Source organism: Lissotriton helveticus, chromosome 5_1 (genome assembly GCF_964261635.1).
Source record: "Lissotriton helveticus chromosome 5_1, aLisHel1.1, whole genome shotgun sequence".
Classification (NCBI taxonomy): domain Eukaryota; kingdom Metazoa; phylum Chordata; class Amphibia; order Caudata; family Salamandridae; genus Lissotriton; species Lissotriton helveticus.
This window is the reverse complement of record NC_136065.1, coordinates 1,696,298,884-1,696,319,321: the sequence shown is the minus strand read 5'-3', so window position 1 is coordinate 1,696,319,321 and position 20,438 is coordinate 1,696,298,884. Positions and strand designations below refer to the sequence as shown.

At 46.8% G+C, this 20,438-nt stretch overlaps 1 protein-coding gene across 1 annotated transcript in view; it reads right to left on the bottom strand.

Annotated features, from left to right (window-relative positions):
- PSME2 (proteasome activator subunit 2) overlaps nt 1-20,438 on the bottom strand; it is a 184,304-nt gene that overhangs the window by 30,869 nt on the left and 132,997 nt on the right. Inside the window, exons 8-9 of the mRNA XM_078644960.1 lie at nt 2,198-2,265; nt 1,904-1,958 (exon numbers count right to left, since the gene is read on the bottom strand). Coding sequence (XP_078501086.1) covers nt 1,904-1,958; nt 2,198-2,265 — 123 coding nt within the window. The remainder of the gene's footprint in view (nt 1-1,903; nt 1,959-2,197; nt 2,266-20,438) is intronic.

The window sequence follows — 20,438 nt, the reverse complement described above, 5'->3', positions numbered from 1 at the left end:
TCCAGATTCATAAAACAAAGTATAAGTAAGCCAGATAATGTTGTCAAACCTTAGTGGAGAAATGGAAAACAGACAAGGTAACTTAGGTTCCTCACAATATAAAGAAAAAAACCTTAGGAGAGTGGCTACTCACACTAAGTTTGGATAAGAACAATTCATGGTCCTTGACAAATTACTCAAGGGAGAGATTACACAAAATTTGAAGAAATGATGATCCAAAAATCCTAACGGACATGTTGAATATAGAGACATATTTTGTGGTATCTGGGGCCCCACATGCACAATCCTACTAGGTACAGTTAGGAATTAGTGAGGGAGCATACTGAGATAACTTTCAATCACTGTAAATCTATATTGGATGTCAAGTTAGGTAATTATGCTAGTACCTTCCTTCCAACACCACAACGCCAAAAAGTCCTGGACCGGTTTTATTGTGTAAAAGCCCATAAATGCCCATTTAGTGGATGTGCTAGGAAACCAGTAAAAGAACTAAAAGTGTTTACTGTAACAATATCAAATAAAGTGAGAAAAAGTTAAAACTGCTGAATTATCATCTTTGCACATCAAGGTGGAAAAAAATAACAGGTTCAAGAGACTTACAATACCATGAAATAGATATATTCAACACTATGTTTTATACTTCTAAATTTGATAGCATTGGCCAGCCAGAGGCAATGCCAATTATCAATAATAATAGAAATAATTGGTGGTCATCATAGTTCTACGAAATGTCAATAAAAGGTAGTCATTATGAAAAAAGAAAGATCAGTTGTGAGGTTTGGGAATCAGAAAATAAAGAGGGCATCTTGGGAGGTCACAGGGGAATAAGTGGGAAAGTTCTGAGTTGGAGATCAGAGAAATGCAGTTTAGGAGAATCTAGAAGGAGATTGGAGAATCTGAGAAGATTAAGAAGAAACTTGCACACAAATTTAGGAAAGAGCAAGTGCAGTGGTTCTTAACCTGTGCTCCGAGCCCTACTCAGGGGGAACGTGGGTGTTTTACAAGATTGAATAAGTTTAAAATCAATACATTTAAATACATTAAGTATATAGACAATTAAAGAAGCAAAATTGAAATTAAAACGTTTTCCACATTTGATGGTGAATTAAACAAAATACTTCAATATTTCAGCATTTGTTTCGGTATACTTATTTTTATGTATTGTTTTGAGGTTCACTTCATAAGAATTGCTTAGTTCGGGAGTCCCAGACATCCAAAATAACTCAGTGGGGATCCCTGGACTCCAGTAATGATTCAGTAGGGGTCCACAGAAGTCAAAAGGTTAGAAACCGATGAGCTAGAGAAATGTTGGTGTGACTTATAGCTTGGCTGTTGCCCCTAACATTTTTTTAGGCACATTTGGGTTCACCCACTGTTTTGTTTTGTTGGATACTTGTAAAGCGCACTGTTACTCTACCCGAGTGTCCTGGCGCTGTAGACCGCTGGGGAACCCGTCCTGGTTTTCCCTGTGAGATGGTCCCTTTCTGGGTATCTCCAGGGTGAGACCAGGCATCCCCGGCGTCTGTGGGGGGCCGTTGTAGAGATGAGGCAAGCTTAATGCCCAGAGTTACCGAGTGTGTTCCCTGGTTAGAGTAGGCACTGAGGCGAGAATTATCGAGTCCGTTGACCCTGGTCCAAGACCCTGCCGCGTCGGGAATTGAACCCTGGCCCCGGGCCGTTCTCTGCTTACAGGTCTGCCGCCTCTAACCAGTGAGCCACACCTCTCCACTGAAACCCTCTAGGGCAGATCAATTCAGCCCCTTGTAACACCATCTCTCCCCCACTCTATCCTGTTGGAGGGGGTAGGGAGGAAGTATTTAGGACACAAAATAGATGATGAATGTAAAGGGCAGAGGGAGCCAGTATATCTGGGACAGATTAAGTAATGCTTTGTCTCACTCACCACATGCGTCTCCTTTGATGCCTTTGCTACTGCATCGCCACGCTCCAAAAAGTACCTGAAGACAAGCATGAAAAGTGATACCGCAGCCCAACACAGTCATTTACTTCTTTGTTCTCTTCCTCCCTTTCTTCCCATTCTCAGTTTTCCATTAACGATTTATTTCCTCCACCCTCATTTCTTCTCTATAACCTCCCCGTTTTTCATCCAATCCCTCTAGCTCCCTGAATTCTTCTCCTCTCTCTCCTCGATACTTATCTTGCTGTTACTCCCTCAGAACCCTCAAAACAGACTTACTTGGCAATGTTGGTCTGGAACGCTTCAACTTTGGTCTTGACGGCTGTCACTCTTTCCAGGACCTTCTCCTAATAAGCCAGGGAGAGTGTGAGAGAGACCAGAAGTGTTTAATGAGGTGTGAGGGAGGCAAGCGGTTTGGAGCATCAGAAGGTTCTCCTTATAGAAAAGCAGATGCAGGGCTTGGATGCTATAAACACTGAATTAATCAGGCTATGGTCCTGAGCAAAAGGTGATGGCATCGGAGCCCAGGTCTTCATTCTTTTGCCATGTTATCCTCACAGATCTACTAAAGTGAGTAGAAGGCAGGAAGTTTAAAGTATCTACAACTCTTAAGGGAACAGCAAGTTATTTAGATGTAATCCAAGCTCTGCATCATAGGAATCTTCAATTAAGCCATGAACACTTTTACATAACAAAAAATATAAACACACACTGAGACAAAATATCCAAGGCCGAACTTTCTGAATATTTTTAACCCCTTTGCCACGGCGTGAATTTCGCCTCGGTGCGGGCGGGGCTAGTGGTGAGCGTGGCGCTGCGGTGCTCATGACGGAACCACACCATCATGAGTCACGGGCAGCGTGTGCTCATGACGGTGTGGTTCCGTCATGACCCCGCCGGCTCATTAATTCGCCCGCACAGGCCGGGAATTAATGCCGCGAGGGCGGAACGGCAGCCGCATGACGGAACCACGCCGTCATGAGCACACGGCGCCCGTGATTCATGACGGCGTTGTTCCATCATAAGCACGCAACGGGTTAAGGCATCATTTTTCTTCTTAAAAATAAATGTCCAAATATTATGAAATGATAACAAACAAACGTTGCAGCATAATCCTTACCTTGCTGCCCAAGCTACATTAACCATAACTGAAATGAAAGGACAGTATAGCCAGATAGGCAGCAGCCATGGAAAGCTAAAAAGAACACTTATCCTATGAGTAGCCAGTTGATTCCGTATCTCATCACACCTTACACTGGCTGCTGCTCCAGAGCTTCAGACCTTTTGATGGTAATAATAAATGTGTACAAGAACCCAAAAGTGCAATGTTTTAATGTACTAGAGGAGGATGGTTGGTCCTTTATGAATTCAAGTAGGATTGTGTTGTAATGAAAAGAAGATTGCTACTATGCAGAAGGAATATGCTACTTACCAGTATGCATCTGTTCTTGGCATAGAGGGCTGCAGAGTGGTACATTTATGAATAGATCGCCATCTGGTGTTGGGCTCGGATGATTGCACTTTGTTTTTCTTCTGGAGAAGTCTTTTTCGTCATAGATGACTCCTCCTCTCGGTGTTAGTGCGCATGGGCATCGGCTCCATCCTTAGATTGTTTTGCCATAGTAGGGTTAGATGGAGTAGTGTAGTATAGTACATAAAGATATGCCCATGTAAGTGTATCTAAATAAGATAATGTTGGGACAGACACAGGTTTCCGGGGAGGCAGGGAGGGCATGTACCACTCTGCAGCCCTCTATGCCAAGAACAGATGCATACTGGTAAGTAGCATATTCCGTTCGAGGCATATGGGCTGCAGATGGTACATTTATGAATAGATTGTAAAGCAGTTACCTCCCTAGCGGTGGTCACCAGTGTCTGTCGCAACTGTTTGAAATAGAGTTTTTAATACAGCTTGGCCCACTCTGGCTTGTTGTGCAGCCTGTACATCAACACAGTAGTGCTTTGTGAATGTATGTGGTGTAGACCAAGTTGCTGCTCTACATATGTCATCTAGGGGAATGTTCCCTAAGAATGCCATAGATGCTCCTAGTTTTCGTGTAGAATGAGCTCTAGGAGGAACAGTTAATGTTCTCTTTGCTTTAATGTAACATATTTGTATACATCTTACAATCCATCTAGCGATGCCTGCTTTAGAGATAGGATTGCCCTTATGTGTTGGGGAAAATGCTACAAATAGTTGTTTAGTTTTCTAGAGGTGGAGCGCCTTCGCTGTTTTGATCACAAAACATACTTAACCAAAGCGCTCGCTGAGGGAGATAAGACGGGGACGCTCCTGGCCTGGTTGGCAAACCCCAATAGGGGTGCTGCTCCAATATTGTCCCTGATTGATGCGAACGGCACCGAGTGTTACACCCAGCCAGACATTTTACAATGCTTTAAAGCGTACTACGAGCGACTGTATAGGGGAAGCCCAGCGGACCGAACCGAGATGTTAGAGAACTTGTTGTCTGAGATACACTTGCCGTGCCTAGAACCGGACCAAGCAGAAGCCCTTGGGGGCCCGATTGACCTAGCGGAAATTAGGGGGGCCATAAAGAAAATGGCGTGCGGGAAAACGCCGGGAGTGGACGGCCTGCCCGTCGAGTTCTATGGTAAATACATTGATATCCTAGCCCCACGGCTCCAAATCATATATAACGAGGCGAAAGAGAGAGGGGAATTGCCCTGTTCGATGCGCGAGGCGCTCATGATCCCCTTGCTCAAGCCGCATAGGACCAGCTCTGACCCGGCATCGTACAGACCACTGTCGATGCTCACGACGGACTATAAAATCTTGAGCACTGTCCTGGCCACCAGGCTGATGGCCCACATGCAAGACTTGGTTCACAAGGATCAGTCGGGCTTTATCCCCACTAGGAATACGTCTCACAACATCCGTAGGTTGCTGAGGCTCGTAGCGGATCCTCCTCCGACCGCCAAGGCCCCGGTGGTGATGGCGATCGACATAGAAAAAGCCTTCGACAGCCTGGAATGGGGCTACTTGTACAAAGTGCTGCGAAGCTTCGGCATTGGGGATGAGTACGTGCGGTGGACGGAGGTGCTGTATGCGTCAGCGGGCGCTAGGGTGCGAATAGGAGCGTTGATATCGGATAAATATGCAGTGCTTAGGGGCACTAGACAAGGGTGTGCACTCTCTCCCTTGCTGTTCGCCCTCGCGATAGAGCCGCTGGCAGCACTAGCTAGGAAAGGTGACTCCTACCAAGGACTGGAGGTGGACGGGACCCGTCATTACATATCATTATATGCGGACGACCTCCTACTGTTCCTGGAGAATGCCGAAGAGGCAGTGGTGGGGGCGGAAGACCTGTTGGCGCGTTTCGGAGATGTATCGGGCCTGAAGGTGAACTGGGCGAAGACTTGCCTCTTTCCCCTCCGGAAAGCGGAGAGGTGCCCCATGACCCGTCCCGAGCCCCGCTGGGAGCCGGCCTGTTTGCCCTACCTAGGGGTGTACATTTACCACGAACCCGCAGATTTGCTAGAAGGCAATATAAACCGTTGCATCCGAGCACTGCAGGGTAACATGCTTTTCTGGGCCACCCTCCCGCTGTCAATGACAGGCCGGGTCTCGTTGCTAAAAATGATCGCCCTGCCGCGGTTACTGTACTTCTTTCGAACCTTGCCAGTGTGGATTCCAAGTGCCGTATTTCGACGGCTAAGATCCCAGGTAGTGTCCTTTCTGTGGGGGGCTGGCAGGCGGAGGATAGCCTTGGCGACCCTGACCCGCCCGAAGAACGAGGGCGGACTCGCGGTCCCTGATTTCGAGTATTATTATTTAGCCGCCCAGCTGCAATTCCTCACACAGGAAGTGGCAAGGGTATACCGGGGCCCGGAGCAGGAAAGGGACACTGGCACCCCTCGCCATGTGCTAGCGTACATCACCCTGCAGCAGAAGCTAGCACTCAGAGACTTATCTCAGGAGGAGCGGACATTGAGGCTCTGCTGGAACCGCGTGCATAAGCGCGCGGGCACCGGTCACCCGTACGCACCCGAGATTCCACTGGGTATGCTCACGGCACTGCCGCATGGAGGCGACTGGTCGAGCCTTCAGAGTTGGGAGGAGGCTGGCTTACAGATGGTGGGAGACCTCTTCATTGACGGGGTACTCGCGCCGTATCAATCCTTACAGGAACAATTCGACCTTCCGAGAGGTGACTATTTGCTACACGCGGCGGTGGTACGAGGGATCCAAGCGCACTGGGGCGAGGGACTGTGTGAACCCACGACGTCGCCACCGTGTCAGTATGTGATGATGGCCGCAGGCACGGTCAAGGCAGTCACGTGCCTACACTCCAGAATACTCGAGAGCACCTTACGACCCCTTACGCGCTTAAAAACCCAATGGGAGACTGACCTGCAGAGGGAGATCCCAGATACGACGTGGGCCCAGTTGGTTCAGCGGCCCAAGAAGAGCACCAGGAACGCTCGGTTCCAGTTAATACAGCTCTACATCCTTCATAGGGCTTATCTCACTCCGCACAAAATAGCGCAATACTTTGGAGCAGAGGATGCAGCGTGTCCTAGATGCGCACGGTTGGACGCAGACTTACTGCACATGCTGAGGGACTGCCCACACTTACAGGACTTCTGGAGGGATGTGGGCGATACCATGAACGCGGTCACAGAGAGGGAGCTACACTACGATAGTGCAACTACACTCCTACACTGGTTTCCGCACACACGTAAGAATAAACTGACAAGCAAATTTATAGACATGGGTCTACTCCTTGCGAAGAGGGAACTCACTAGGGGATGGAAAGCGAAGGCAGCGCCGACACATAGGAAATGGCTGACTGAGTTCCAGAAATGGGCGGCGGCGGAGAGCACGATCAGATATCAACTGGCTCGACGGGGGCCTGACGAGAAGGCCCAGGAAGCGGCACTAGCTTGGGAAACTCTAGTCCAGGCACTTAGGGATAACACAGTAGAGAGCGAGGGAGAAGATGAAGCTGAGGACCCTGGGGAACCTGGGGAGGTGATACCCGCCATAGCTTCCACCATGGACACACACACTCCTTAGACATCTCCAGACTCCGCAGGTCACCAACACACTTCAACATGCGACAACCCAGACACGAGACACCATTGACCACCGTGGGTGGGGGGAGGGTACGGAAGGTGGGGAGGGGGGTTGCAACATTCCATTGCCACCGACCTAACAGTTTGAACGGACCGGATGCTGGAAGGGGGGGTTGGTGGAGGGGGGAAAGTAAAGTTAAAAGCAGACAGCGGTTGATCATCAGATACGCCATTGAGTAGTGATGAAGGGGAAGCAATTGGTGTGACAACTACCACCCAGCCCCAGACCACGAATCGCGATGATGTGGGAAATTATATTGCAGAGACTTGATTATTTTGAGATCCCGCATGCTCTTACATGAGAAATACCTGTAATGTTTGCATTATTATCTGCAATAAAAATTGTTTTACAAAAAAAAAAAAAAAAAAAAAAAAAATAGTTGTTTAGTTTTCCTGAAGTTTTGTGTTCTTTCTATGTAGTACAAAATGGCTCTTTTGACATCTAGTGTATGTAGAGCCCTTTCTGCCACCGTCTGTGGCTTTGGAAAGAAGACTGGTAATTCCACTGGCTGATTGATGTGGAATGCTGAGATTACTTTAGGCAAAAACTTTGGGTTTGTTCTAAGAACCACTTTATTCTGGTGTAACTGTAGGAATGGTTCTTGTATTGCAATGCCTGTAATTCACTTACTCTCCTGAGTGAGGTAATGGCTATAAGGAAAGCCACCTTCCATGTAAGGAATTGTATTTCGCACCTATGCATAGGTTCGAAGGGTGGCCCCATTAGTCTGGTGAGTACTACGTTGAGGTTCCAGACTGGGGAAGGTGGTAATCTTGGTGGAATGACTCTTTTGAGGCCTTCCATGAATGCTTTTATCGCTGGTACTCTGAACAGTGATATGTGTTGCCTGTTTTGTAGGTACGCTGCTATAGCTGCTAGATGTACTCTGATAGATGTATACGCTAGATTACATTGCTGTAAGTGTAATAAGTAGCAAATAATCTCTTTTGTTGATACGTCCAGAGGGTTGATATTGTTATTAGTACAGTGTATAGCAAACCTCTTCCACTTAGCTGCATAGCATGCTCTGGTGGTTGGACGTCTCGCTTGTTTAATTATCTCCATGCAATTTGGGGGTAGATCTAAGTACCCAAATTCTAGGATTTCAGGAGCCAGATCGCTAAGTTCAATTGAGTTGGGTCTGGGTGCATTATTTCTCCATGGTTCTGTGTAAGGTGCATGGGTAGAATTCGTAGCTTTCGATGTGGCACTTGTGAGAGTTGCAGGAGCGTGGTGAACCACGGCTGTCTTGCCCACGTGGGTGCTACTAGTATCATGGTCATTGAATGTTGTTGCAGCTTCCTGACCACTAATGGGATTAGTGGGAGAGGGGGAAAAGCGTATGCAAATTTGTTGGACCAATTTATCCATAACGCATTGCCCTGCGACAGGTGATGTGGATACCTGGACGCGAAGCTTTGGCATTTTGCGTTCTGATGAGTGGCAAAGAGGTCTATCTCTGGTTGTCCCCATCTTTGGAAGAATGGCTGCAGTATTTGGTGGTGCAGTTCCCATTCGTGTATTTGTTCCGACTGTCTGCTTAAGATGTCTGCTATCTGGTTTTGGACTCCTGGTAGGTGTTCGGCTAACAGATAGATGTTTTGAGGAATGGCCCATCTCCAAATTTCCTGTGCTAGTCTGGATAGTTGGAGAGAGTGCGTCCCCCCCTGTTTTTGAATATAATACATTGCTGTCATGTTGTCTGTTCTGATCAGGACTGCTTTGTTGGTAACATGTATTTGGAAGGCTTTCAATGCTAGAAACACTGCTAGTAGTTCTAGATGATTGATGTGCAGTCTTCTTTCCTGCACACTCCACCTTCCTTGTACTGTGTATTTGTCCATATGTGCTCCCCATCCGGTGAGCGATGCGTCCGCTGTTATTGTCACCTGTGGAATTGGTTCTAGGAACGACCGCCCCTTGGCAATGTTTGTTATGTTCCACCACTTCAGAGAGCGGTGTGTGCGGTCGTCTACCAACACCAGATCTGTAATCTGCCCTTGAGCCTGATTCCACTGTGTCGCTAAGCATTCTTGTAGCGGACGCATTTGTAGTTTGGCATATGGTATTAGCAGTATGCAGGATGACATCATCCCTAATAGCTGCATGAACACTCTTGCTGGTAGTGAGTGTTGTGGCTGAAATCTTTGAATGACTGTAAGCATTGTTTGGATCCTGACTGGGTTGGGGTACACTTTGGCTTTTTCTGTGTCTATAGTAGCCCCCAGATATTGTTGAACCTTGTTTGGTTGTAGGTGTGACTTTGTGTAGTTCACCGTGAACCCTAGCTGGTGTAGTAGCTGAATTGTCTTTTGTGTGTTTTGAAGACATTCCTCTTGTGACCTGGCCTTTATTAGCCAGTCGTCCAAGTATGGGAAGACATGAATTTGTTGTCTTCTTAGGTGAGCTGCCACCACTGCCAGGCATTTTGTGAACACCCTTGGTGCCGTTGTGACACCAAACGGAAGGACTTTGAACTGATAATGTTGTCCTTCTACCACAAACCTGAGGTATTTCCTGTGGGCTTTGTGAATCGGGATATGAAAGTAAGCGTCTTTTAGATCCAGTGTAGAAAGAAAGTCCCCTTTCTTCAGTAAAGGCAGTACTTGTTGGAGCGTGACCATGTGGAAATGTTCCGAATTTATGTATGCGTTGAGAGGTCTTAGGTCCAGTATTGGCCTTAGAGACCCGTCCTTTTTGGGAATTAGGAAGTATAGGAAGTATACTCCTGTTCCTTGTTGGTGCTGTGGAACCTTCTCTATGGCATGCTTTTCTAGCAGGGATAGTACTTCTTGTTTTAACAGTGTCAGGTGATCTTGTTTCATTGGACGCTGTTTGGGGGGGATGTTTGGTGGGGTAGCTGTGAGTTCTAGGCAATAACCATGTTGGATAATTTGTCTCACCCACCTGTCTGATGTGATGTTTTCCCAGACAGGTAGGAACTGTGATAGGCGTCCCCCGACCGGTGTTATATGGTCTGTGGGGAGCTGTATGAAGTCACTGTTTTGGGGTTGGAGAGTTGCGGTTGTTGTTGTTTCCGCGACCTCTACCCTTGTTGTTGTTACCCCTGTAGCCACCTCTAGAATTACCTCTGGGTGATGTAGGTGTAAAAGAGGTTTGCTGCTGGCTTGTACCTGTATTTTTGGATCCTCCTCTATAGGTGGATCTACGAAAGGAACCTCTTTGTGTCGGCTGTTGCAATGCTCCCATTGATTTAGCCGTTTCGGTATTTATTTATTTATTGCATTTCTATGGCGCAACAGCTACCCTGAGGGTTTCCCGGCGCCCTGGATCAGCATTTGTAGAAGACGTCTTATGGCCGTTATAGATCAAATAGCCAGGCTTTCACTCGTTTGCGGAATCGAAGGTAGCAAGGTTCCAGTCTGAGATGGATAGGGAGTGAATTCCAAAGTACTGGTGCTAGGTATGAGAAGGAGCGACCACCTAGTCGAGCTCTTTTTACCCTGGGCACAATAAATTTAGCTTGCCCTGCTGAGCGTAGATTTCTTGAGGGAAGGTAATTACTAACCATTTTACATAGGTACTTAGGAGCTATTCCTGCATTTATTCTGTGCATATAGCACAGAGCTTTAAACTTTACTCTGCTGGAGATCCGCAGCCAGTGTAAGTTTTTGAGATGTTCTGTCATCCTTGTTCTCCCTGGCAGATTCAGGAGTATTCTTGCGGCGGAATTTTGTACCACTTGTAATTGGTTTAGTGTTCTATTCGTGGTTCCAAGAAATAGGACGTTACCGTAGTCTAGGCGCGACATTATTAATGCCTGGATAACAGTCCTTTGTGCTCCCTCCGGTAATTGCCATAGAATTTTTCTAAGCCATTTAAGGATCAGAAGGCATGTGGAGGCCGTTTTGGCAATGTGTATCTGCATGGTCATGTTGTCATCGATAATTATCCCTAAATTCCTTACATGTTGGACTGCAGTTGGAGGATCGCCCATTTCATCAGGCCAGTGTGTTGGGTTCCAGAGATTCTTTTGATTGCCGAATATTAGTAATTCGGTTTTGTCTCCGTTCATTTTTAATTTGTTCGTGTGGAGCCAGGTGGCCATTTTAAGTAATCCAGCACGAAGGGGAGAAACGGTGTTTTTGTTAGGGGTGGAAAGGGAGAACACCAGTTGCGTGTCGTCAGCGTAGGAATAAATGGTGAGTCCCATTTCTTCCGCAATTTCTGCTAGAGGGGTGACATATATATTGAATAGAAGGGGGCTTAATATAGAGCCCTGGGGTACACCATGGGGAGATGAATGTATCTCAGAACGATTATTTTTTAGAGAAGACTTGATAGGTGCGTTGCCGGAGAAATTGTTCCAGCCATTTCAATGCCTTCCCTTTTATTCCAATATCTTCTATTCGTTTGATTAGGATATCATGGCAAATAGTGTCAAAAGCGGCACTCAAGTCCAAAAGGATGAGTGCCGACGTACCTCCTCCATCAAGTTCTTGGCGGATGATTTCTGTCACCCCAAGTAGGGTAGACTCTGTAGAGTGCCCTATTCTAAAACCCGATTGGGAGGGATGTAGGAGATCATTCTCATTAATGAAATCTGACAATTGCCTATTGACGTGTTTCTCTATAATTTTAGACAGTATAGGTAGTAGAGAAACGGGGCGGAAGTTGGAGAGCACCTCCGGATCACTGTTGGTCTTTTTTAGTAAGGGAACCACCATAGCGTGTTTCCATTCTTTCGGTAATGTGGCTTCTTGTAGGGAGGCATTTAACAGTGCCCTGAGTACCTCATGTGTGGGCGTATCAAGCTGTTTGAGGACGTGTACAGGCAAGGGGTCTAAAGGTGAGCCTGATTTAATACTGTTCAGGGTGCTTTTGAACGTCTGCGCATCTATTGGTATTCATGTTCTAATTTCTTGTCTCAGGGGAACAGTTTGTTGGTCCTCTATGAGGGTTGTAGATGGGGGCTTTCCTCTAACTTCTTTCTTTGGTGAGAAGTTATCGTAAATTGTGTTTATTTTATCATGGAAGAAGGTAGCTATTTTATTACATTGGGTGGTAGATAGAGAAGGCGGCTCTGGTATAGCTGTCTCTCCTGCTAAATTCTTTAAGACCTTGAATAGCGTCCCTGGATGATTCTGGGCTTCTAGGATTTTGTTTTTAGTGAAATTTCCCCTAGCTATTTTGCAGGATAGGTGATATGCCTTGAGTGCTATCTTATACTTTTCTTTATTGTCAGGCTTATAATCTTTTCTCCATGCCCTTTCTAGTCTCTTACATAAACTTTTTTCTATTTTTAGTGTATCTGAGAACCAAGGTGCAGGGGAGCAACAAGATTTTTGTTTGCTTTTAGTTGGAGGAACAACCGTCAACGCCGCGTTTGCTAGCCAGTTATTGATTTCAATATAGTCCTTCGTTGTAATGTCTTCTATTTCACGATCTTGTTTGGACTTGGATAGCTGGGCCTCCAAATCAGGCATGCGCAATTTCCTCCAATTTCTGACCCACAAAGCTGTCTTATGTTGGTTTCTATGCGTTGGAGCCCAGATGGTGAATTTGCTCAAATGATGATCGGACCATATAATGGGTACTGTCGAATCCCATTTGATACGATCAAAGTTGCCGAAAATGGGGTCCAGTAAATGGCCTGCTTGGTGGGAAGGGCCAGAGTTCCGTAATTGAATATTTAATGCTTCCAAGTCTGATATTAGGTTTGCTGTAATTGGGCATTTGAGATTTTCTAAATGTAAATTTAGGTCGCCCAATATGACAAACATAGATGCTTCAAGTACCATAGGGGCTATAAGATCAGGAAGAGCCGCCGCCCATTCCCTAGCCGCCCCAGGGGGGCGATATATCAGTAGTCCGGTCAGTGTGAGCTGGGGTGTCAGTGTCAATTTAAATAGTCCTGCTTCACAGTTACCTAGCTTCTCGTCTGTCCAGTTACATTTATATACATTTTTAAAAATTATGCAGATGCCTCCTCCTCCTTGGTTAATCCGATCTTTCCTCACGATCGAGTAGTTAGGAGGGAGGGCGAGTGCTATGTCTGGACCGGAGCTCTCTGTTAACCATGTCTCCGTGAGGAACATCGCATCAGGCTTCTGGTCCTCTAGGAGATTGTAAATGTCATTTTTATGCTTAGCCAATGATCTGCAATTGGTTGTAAAAAATGAAAAACGCGCTTCTTGATTTTGAGGTTGACTTTCGGGGGGGGATATAATATCTCCTGAGACTCCCGTGATTCCTAATCGTGCATGTGAGAATGAGTACTCACAGTAGGGGCACTTGCTCATGGGGTAGTCAGGGTGGAGTGTTCTACAGACCACGTCTAGTTTTGGTCTGAGTGCTTCCAGTGTCTCCCTCGAGTATTTAGTAATTTTTGTGTTTTGGGCAGGGGTTCTGGCCCCTGGTCCCGGCCAGGCGCGGACGGGCGCAGACGGGCTTGCCTTTGGCGCGCCTTCGGCGCGCCCGCTGCGCTCGTCCGCTGCGCTTCGAATCCATGGCCGTCTAAAATAGTGTTTCCCCAGGGTAACTCCCGCCCTCCAACCTCTAACCCGTCCCTGCCCCGCCTTCACTCCCTCCACGTCAAGCGGGACGAACCCGTGGTGGAACGGGGAGCCGGCGGGCAGAGCAGAGCGTCAGTGAGGCGGCGTGAGGTAGTGCAAGTTTATTAAAAGTATTCTTTAAAAACCAAACACAATTTATACACTATATTTAAAATCTGTCTCTTAAAAGTATTCTTTAAAAACCAAACACAATTTATACACTATATTTAAAATCTGTCTCTTTTAAAATTCGTTCGTTTTACAATTCTACAATTCCTGCAGGTTCAGTGCAAATTAGCTGAGTAAGTTAAACAGTACTGGCAAACATATATTATTCGTACATCCGCCCGCCCGCCCGTCTTACTTCAATTCTGATCCGGCGAGACCCTGTCGCGTTCTGCACTAAATAGTGCTTCCCCAGGGTAACTCCCGCCCTCCAACCTCTAACCCGTCCCTGCCCCGCCTTCACTCCCTCCACGTCAAGCGGGACGAACCCGTGGTGGAACGGGGAGCCGGCGGGCAGAGCAGAGAGTCAGTGAGGCAGCGTGAGGTAGTGCAAGTTTATTAAAAGTATTCTTTAAAAACCAAACACAATTTATACACTATATTTAAAATCTGTCTCTTAAAAGTATTCTTTAAAAACCAAACACAATTTATACACAATTTATACACTATATTTAAAATCTGTCTCTTTTAAAATTCGTTCGTTTTACAATTCTACAATTCCTGCAGGTTCAGTGCAAATAGCTGAGTAAGTTAAACAGTACTGGCAAACATATATTATTCGTACATCCGCCCGCCCGTCTTACTTCAATTCTGATCAGCAATCCTTCTTCATCTTTTCTAGGGCCTCATCTGTCCCTGTGCCGAAAAGTGTTTTCCCATCAAAAGGTTGGTTCAGTAACGATGTTTGTACTTCTTGTTTGAACCCTGATACTCTGAGCCATGCATGTCTCCTTAACATGATGCTTGTGTTTGTAGACCTTGCTGCAGTGTCTGCCGCGTCTAGGGCGCACTTTATTGAAGTGTTAGTAATTAACTTCCCTTCTTGTGTATTAGCTATGCGCCAGCTGTTTGCCGCCTGAGATGCCACTCTCTTGCCAGAGGCATCTATTAGTTTAGACTCTTTGTCAGGAGGTGGAGCTTCTCCTGTAGATAAAGAGTTTGCTCTCTTACGAGCGTTTGTGACCACTAGTGAGTCTAGAGGAATTTGCCCTTTAATGTATATTGGGTCTTTTGGAGCTGCCCTATACTTTTTATCGATTCTTGGGTTCAATACCCTAGCCCTCACTGGGTCTTTGAATATCTCTGATGTATGACTGAGAAGGCCCTTAAGCATTGGTAGTGTTCCTGATGTTCTTTGTGCACTAGGTAGTGTTTCTAATAAGAAGTCCTCTATTTGAGGTTCTGCATGTAGTTCTACCTTATGATATGTTGCTGCTCTATTAATGAGTTGTGCAAAACCAGTATTGTCATCAGGAGGTGAAGGTTTTGAGGGATACAATTCAGGGTCGTTATCATTATCTGACCCTACATTATACTCTTCCCATGGGTCTGCCTCCTCTGGGATTGTGTCTTCATCATCCCCAGGGTGTTCCCCCTCCCCTGTGTCGCTCTCTACATCTGTTGTAGGTGTAGATGGTCGTGTGGGAGGAATATTTGGCCTATTGTGAGGAAGAGGAGAAGATGGTGTGTGTCTAGGTTTGGGAGAAGAGGGAGGAGTTGTATTCGTCCCCATTGTTCTCTTCTTCGGATGAGTCTTGTCGTCCGAATGTTCATTCTTCCTCTTTTTAGGTAGTTCTGTGACTACCTTGCCATTCTTTGGGTCAATAAACAGAGTCTTTTGTTTAGGATCAGTCCCGTGTTCCTGTGTCGGTACCGCAGTTTTTGGGTCCGAAAGGTGTTTTTTCTTTTGAATGTCCATTTGTATTTTCGGTACCGAGATTTTATTCGGATCAGATTTCTTCGGTATCGAAGATGTCCCCGGTGTCGAGGGTGTTTTCGACGCCGAAACGTGCTTCGGTGTCGACATGGACTGCTTCGACTTCGAGCTTTCCTTGACTTGGAGCTTCGGTGTCGATGTGGTCCGTTTATCGGAACCGGAACCACTATGATGGGAGACCGAGTGTTTCGGTTTCTGTTTGGTTGCCGGGCTCGAAGGCGGGGCGTTGGAAACTTTCCTCGGTTGTCTGACCGGGCTCGAAGGCGGGGTCGATACCGTGTGGGGTCTGTTTTTTGGTAAAGGGACGTCGTCACTCACGGTTTGTTGGACGTCGATTTCCTCTACGTCAGACTCGTCCGCTTCAGACCCCGCCTCGTCGGCCTCCTCTTCCTCCTCTTCTGGGTGCTGGTCCTCAAACAGCTCCGGGATTGCTTGTGACTGCATTCTCGATACCTCGTGTCATCGGGCTCGACGGTTTCTAATCGTCGATTTTGAAGAGAACGCTGCACAGGCCTCACAGTCCCTGGATTCGTGTTCAGGGGACAAGCAGAGGTTGCACACCTCGTGTAGGTCCTTGTGTGGGAACTTAGCACCACACGTTGGACATTTTTTGAATGGAGTCCTTTCCATGGACCCCGGGCTGGACTACGTCGAGTTTCTCGTAGTCGTCGTCCTTCGAAACGCGTCGGTATGGAGGGAAGTCGCGTTCGATAACAATACCGTCGATTTGGAAAGGAATACGCGCCGGTTATAACCTTCTTTGTTGAAGTCGGTCCGGAGCGCTTCAATCCTCATCCGAACCCGATGGCGGAAAAAAACAATCTAAGGATGGAGCCGATGCCCATGCGCACTAACACCGAGAGGAGGAGTCATCTATGACGAAAAAGACTTCTCCAGAAGAAAAACAAAGTGCAATCATCCGAGCCCAACACCATTTGGCGATCTATTCATAAATGTACCATCTGCAGCCCATATGCCTCGAACCTAGGATTACAAGCAGATACCTTCCTTCTGCATTATACGTTCTTCCTTGATCGTCCTAGATGCAAGACTAGAGTAACATGCACATTCCCAAACTGACTTGACATTGCAAATTAAGGACACTAAAACCTCTATGCATAACAGCAGCCAAAACCTTATTCAAATACATTTTTTAGAGCAGCATTAAAAACGACATCATCTGCTCTGGCATTTGAGTGGTCGCAATAATGTTTAGTTAATGTACAGATGAAACTTCAAGTTACAGAACTACAAATATCGCCTACAGAGACACTGCTTAGCTGCGAAACCATCATTGCCTTTTGTGTTTAACCAAAGCACCACCTGGTGATCACAGGTACTTTACATAATAACACACTTTCTCCTGGTCATTAAAAGAAAAAGTAAAATGCTATAAGAGCACTGAGGAATCAAACTCCCAATTCCTCTTTCCAAACATAAAATGGCCTTAATAGTTCCACATATTAAATATTGATGAAAACCAACTGTACGCTGAATACGTAAAACTGAGGAAAAAGGATTATGTTGCTTACCCAGTAAGCATCTTTTCTTGGCATGTAGAGCTGTAGATTTGCATGCTTTGCATACTCCTGCCATCTAGTGTTGGGTATGGATGTTTGCAAGTTCTTTTTCTTCGAAGAAGTCTTTCCAGTCACGAGGTAAGGTGACTCTTCCTTTCAGTGATTGTGCGCATGGGCATCGACTCCATTATTAGATTGTTTACCCGCAAGACGGTGAGAATGTAATAGGTGTAGTATGGAGATTGCCATGCGTATGTGATGTAAATAATGAGAACTGCAATAACTACAGGTGTCCAGGGTGGCGCATGTGAATCTACAGCTCTACATGCCCAGAACAGATGCTTACTGGGTAAGTAACAATCTGTTTGAGGCATATGTGCTGTAGATCCACATGCTTTGCATAGACTATATAGCAGTATCCTCCTAAAGGGGTGGCTAACCAGTAGACGTTGCAGTTGTCTGAAAAAGTGTCTTTAGCACTCCTTGGCCTATATGTGTCTTTTGGCGTGCTAACACATACACACAATAGTATTTGGTAAATCTGTGTGGTGTAGACCATGTTGCTGCTTTACAGATGTCAGCTATATGGATGTTATCCAAAAAGGCCATAGATGTCCCTATTTTGCAAGTGGAATGCGCTCTAGAGGGTATAACGTTTTTAGCTTTTGGTAGCAAGTTTGAATGCACTTAACAATCCATCTCGAAATGTCAGATTTAGAAATAGGATTGCCGTTGTGAGGTGGTGTAAATATACCAAACAGTCGCTTTGATTTACGAAAATCTTTTGTTCTTTCGATATAATACAATAGAGCTCTTCTGACGTCAAGTGTGTGAAGAGCGCACTCCGCTGCTGAATTAGATTGAGGAAAGAAGACCTGTAACTCAAATGATTGATTAATATGGAAAGCAGAAACTACTTTAGGAAGGAATCTGGGATTACTGCGAAGAACGACCCCATCTTTATGGAGTTGAAAGAAGGGTTCTTCTAGAGTTAATGCCTGTAGCTTACCAACTCTCCTTAATGATGCTATTGCAATGAGGAATGCAACCTTCCATGAGAGAAACAGTAAAGGACACTTGTGTAGTGGTTCTAAGGGTCGTCCCATAAGTCTTGTAAGTATAATATTAAGAATCACACTGGTGAGGGGGGAATTCTTGGTGGTAAAACTCTCTTTAGTCCTTCCATAAAGGCTTTAATGACAGGAACGTTGAACAAAGACAAATGTTGTCTGTTTTGTAAATATGAGCTCAGCTACTGCTGCAAGATGCAACCAAATTGATGTATAAGCCAGCCCAGATTGCTGTGGGTGCAGAAGGTAACAAACAATGTTCTGAATAGAAGCATCCAGAGGTTGAATTGGTTGTTACAGTAGACAAACGGTTCCCATTTTGCTGCATAGAAAGCTCTGGTAGTAGGTTTTCTTGCTTCCTTCAGAATAGTCATACAGTCTGGTGGAAAATGTGAATATCCAAACTCTATGACTTCAGGAGCCAAATCACTATGTTGAGCTCCTTGAGATTTGGATGCTTGTTTTCTGCATGGTTCTGAGTGAGGAGACTGGAGGTGAGATGTAGCTTTTGATGTAGAACTACTGAGAGTTCTAACGGTGGTGTAGCACAGTTGACGGGCCCATGTGGGAGCTACTAGAATCAGTGTGAGGGTTGTTTGCCTGAGCTTCCCAACCAGAAATGGAAGGAGAGGGAGAGGTGGAAAAGCATAGGCAAATATCCCTGACCACTTCATCCATAGGGAATTGCCTTTGGATAGAGGGTACGGGGACCCGGAGGCAAAGCTTGGACATTGTGCATCCGGGGGCTCGGTGTACCTGCGAAGGTGAGCCACGCCTAACACTGAGCCCCAGAGATTGCTTCTGCCACTGCACACTCCCCGAGCTTTGCACTCCCGGTTTCAGATCACCGCCTGATCCCAAAATGGCGGCCCTCCCAGGACAACTTGCCTGGTAGTTACCGGCCACACTCTCTCTGGGGACTAGGCGCGGATGAGTCGCGCCCGCCACAAGCCTGAGAGACCTCCTCCTGCCACCGATCACTCCCCCAACAGCTCCTGCACCGAACCGGAGCCAAAAAACGCGCCATGCCTGACCTTAAAATGGTGGCCCAGCAAGGACGTCTCACTCTAATCTGTCGTCCACAATCTCTCCGGGAGCATATTGAAACAAGCGAAGGTGAATAGCGCCAGATCACGATTCCTAGAGACTGCCTCCTTGTCCCTGCCAGCTCACCTAGGTACTCACTTACTGACCTGAGGCTCTTATTTGTCCTCTCCATTCCGTTTGACCTCAAAAGGGCGGCACAACCAGGACTCCCTATTTAGAAACTCCTGACATCGAACCCACTGAGGGCACCCCGAAGGAGGCTCAGGCGAGCCACGCAGTGCTACAAGCTCTAGAGACTGCCTCTTGCCCCTGCCCTCTCTCCCAGCTGCCTGCTCCTGAACCGCTAATTTTATCGCCTCCTCGCGCCTGACTAATAGGGCGGCATATCCAGCCCTACATCTCTCGATACTCCGCATCCACCTTAGGGGCACCCTGAAGTCGGCACAGGAAAACCGCGCCGCATCACAAGCCTTGGTCACTGCCTCCTAAACCCTGCCCGCCCCCCTAGGGGTCCACCGCCCACCCCTCTCCAAAAACTAATCCGACTAAACCTATCCTATTCCCTACCCCCCACCCCCGACCCACACGACAGCTCCTAAATACCCTCCACTCATACTTTTAGACAGAGCGCCCTCCGCCAACAGCCCTGTCCCTGGCCACAGCTAACAGCCCCATTCCGCAGCATCTAGCCGCCCCGCCCCCCTAGCTACAGAATAGCCCACCACAATGACACTATTCACACTAATCCTTACGATCATCCCAGTTAGAATGCCTTCCTCCCCGACACCCTCCCTCAACCCACTCTCCTCACCCTACATAAAACAGCACGGCCATAACTCCTTCTCGATCACCCTCCCACCCAACCTCTCTCCGAAATCTTTAAAAAAACGCTAACATAAACTAATCAGGCAATTCCCTGAATCCCTCTTTGCTGTCTTATATCACTCCTCCGCCATAGGCCAAATAAAAACGGACCTCATATTCCACACAATCAGGCCCGCCTCTTGGATATCCTCCCTAAAAGACAGATTCCAAATCACCAAAACGACCAAGACGGCACATAGCTGCAAACTCTCATTCTACGCCCCCTGCCACACTGCGGGATCACCTCGGTGACCATCTACTCTAATGGCACTGCCCTGATCCAAGCCAACAATGCGAACCTGGAGGCTTTTGACCTCCTCTTCCCCACTCTACTAACAAACAGCACCCACACACTTCCCCCCCCACCCGCCTCTCCCCACCCACCGGGGAAGTCAATCCCCCATACCGAACTCTCCCCCATTCCGCCTCCTGTTATCATAACCACCGTTGCGCATCCTCTGACC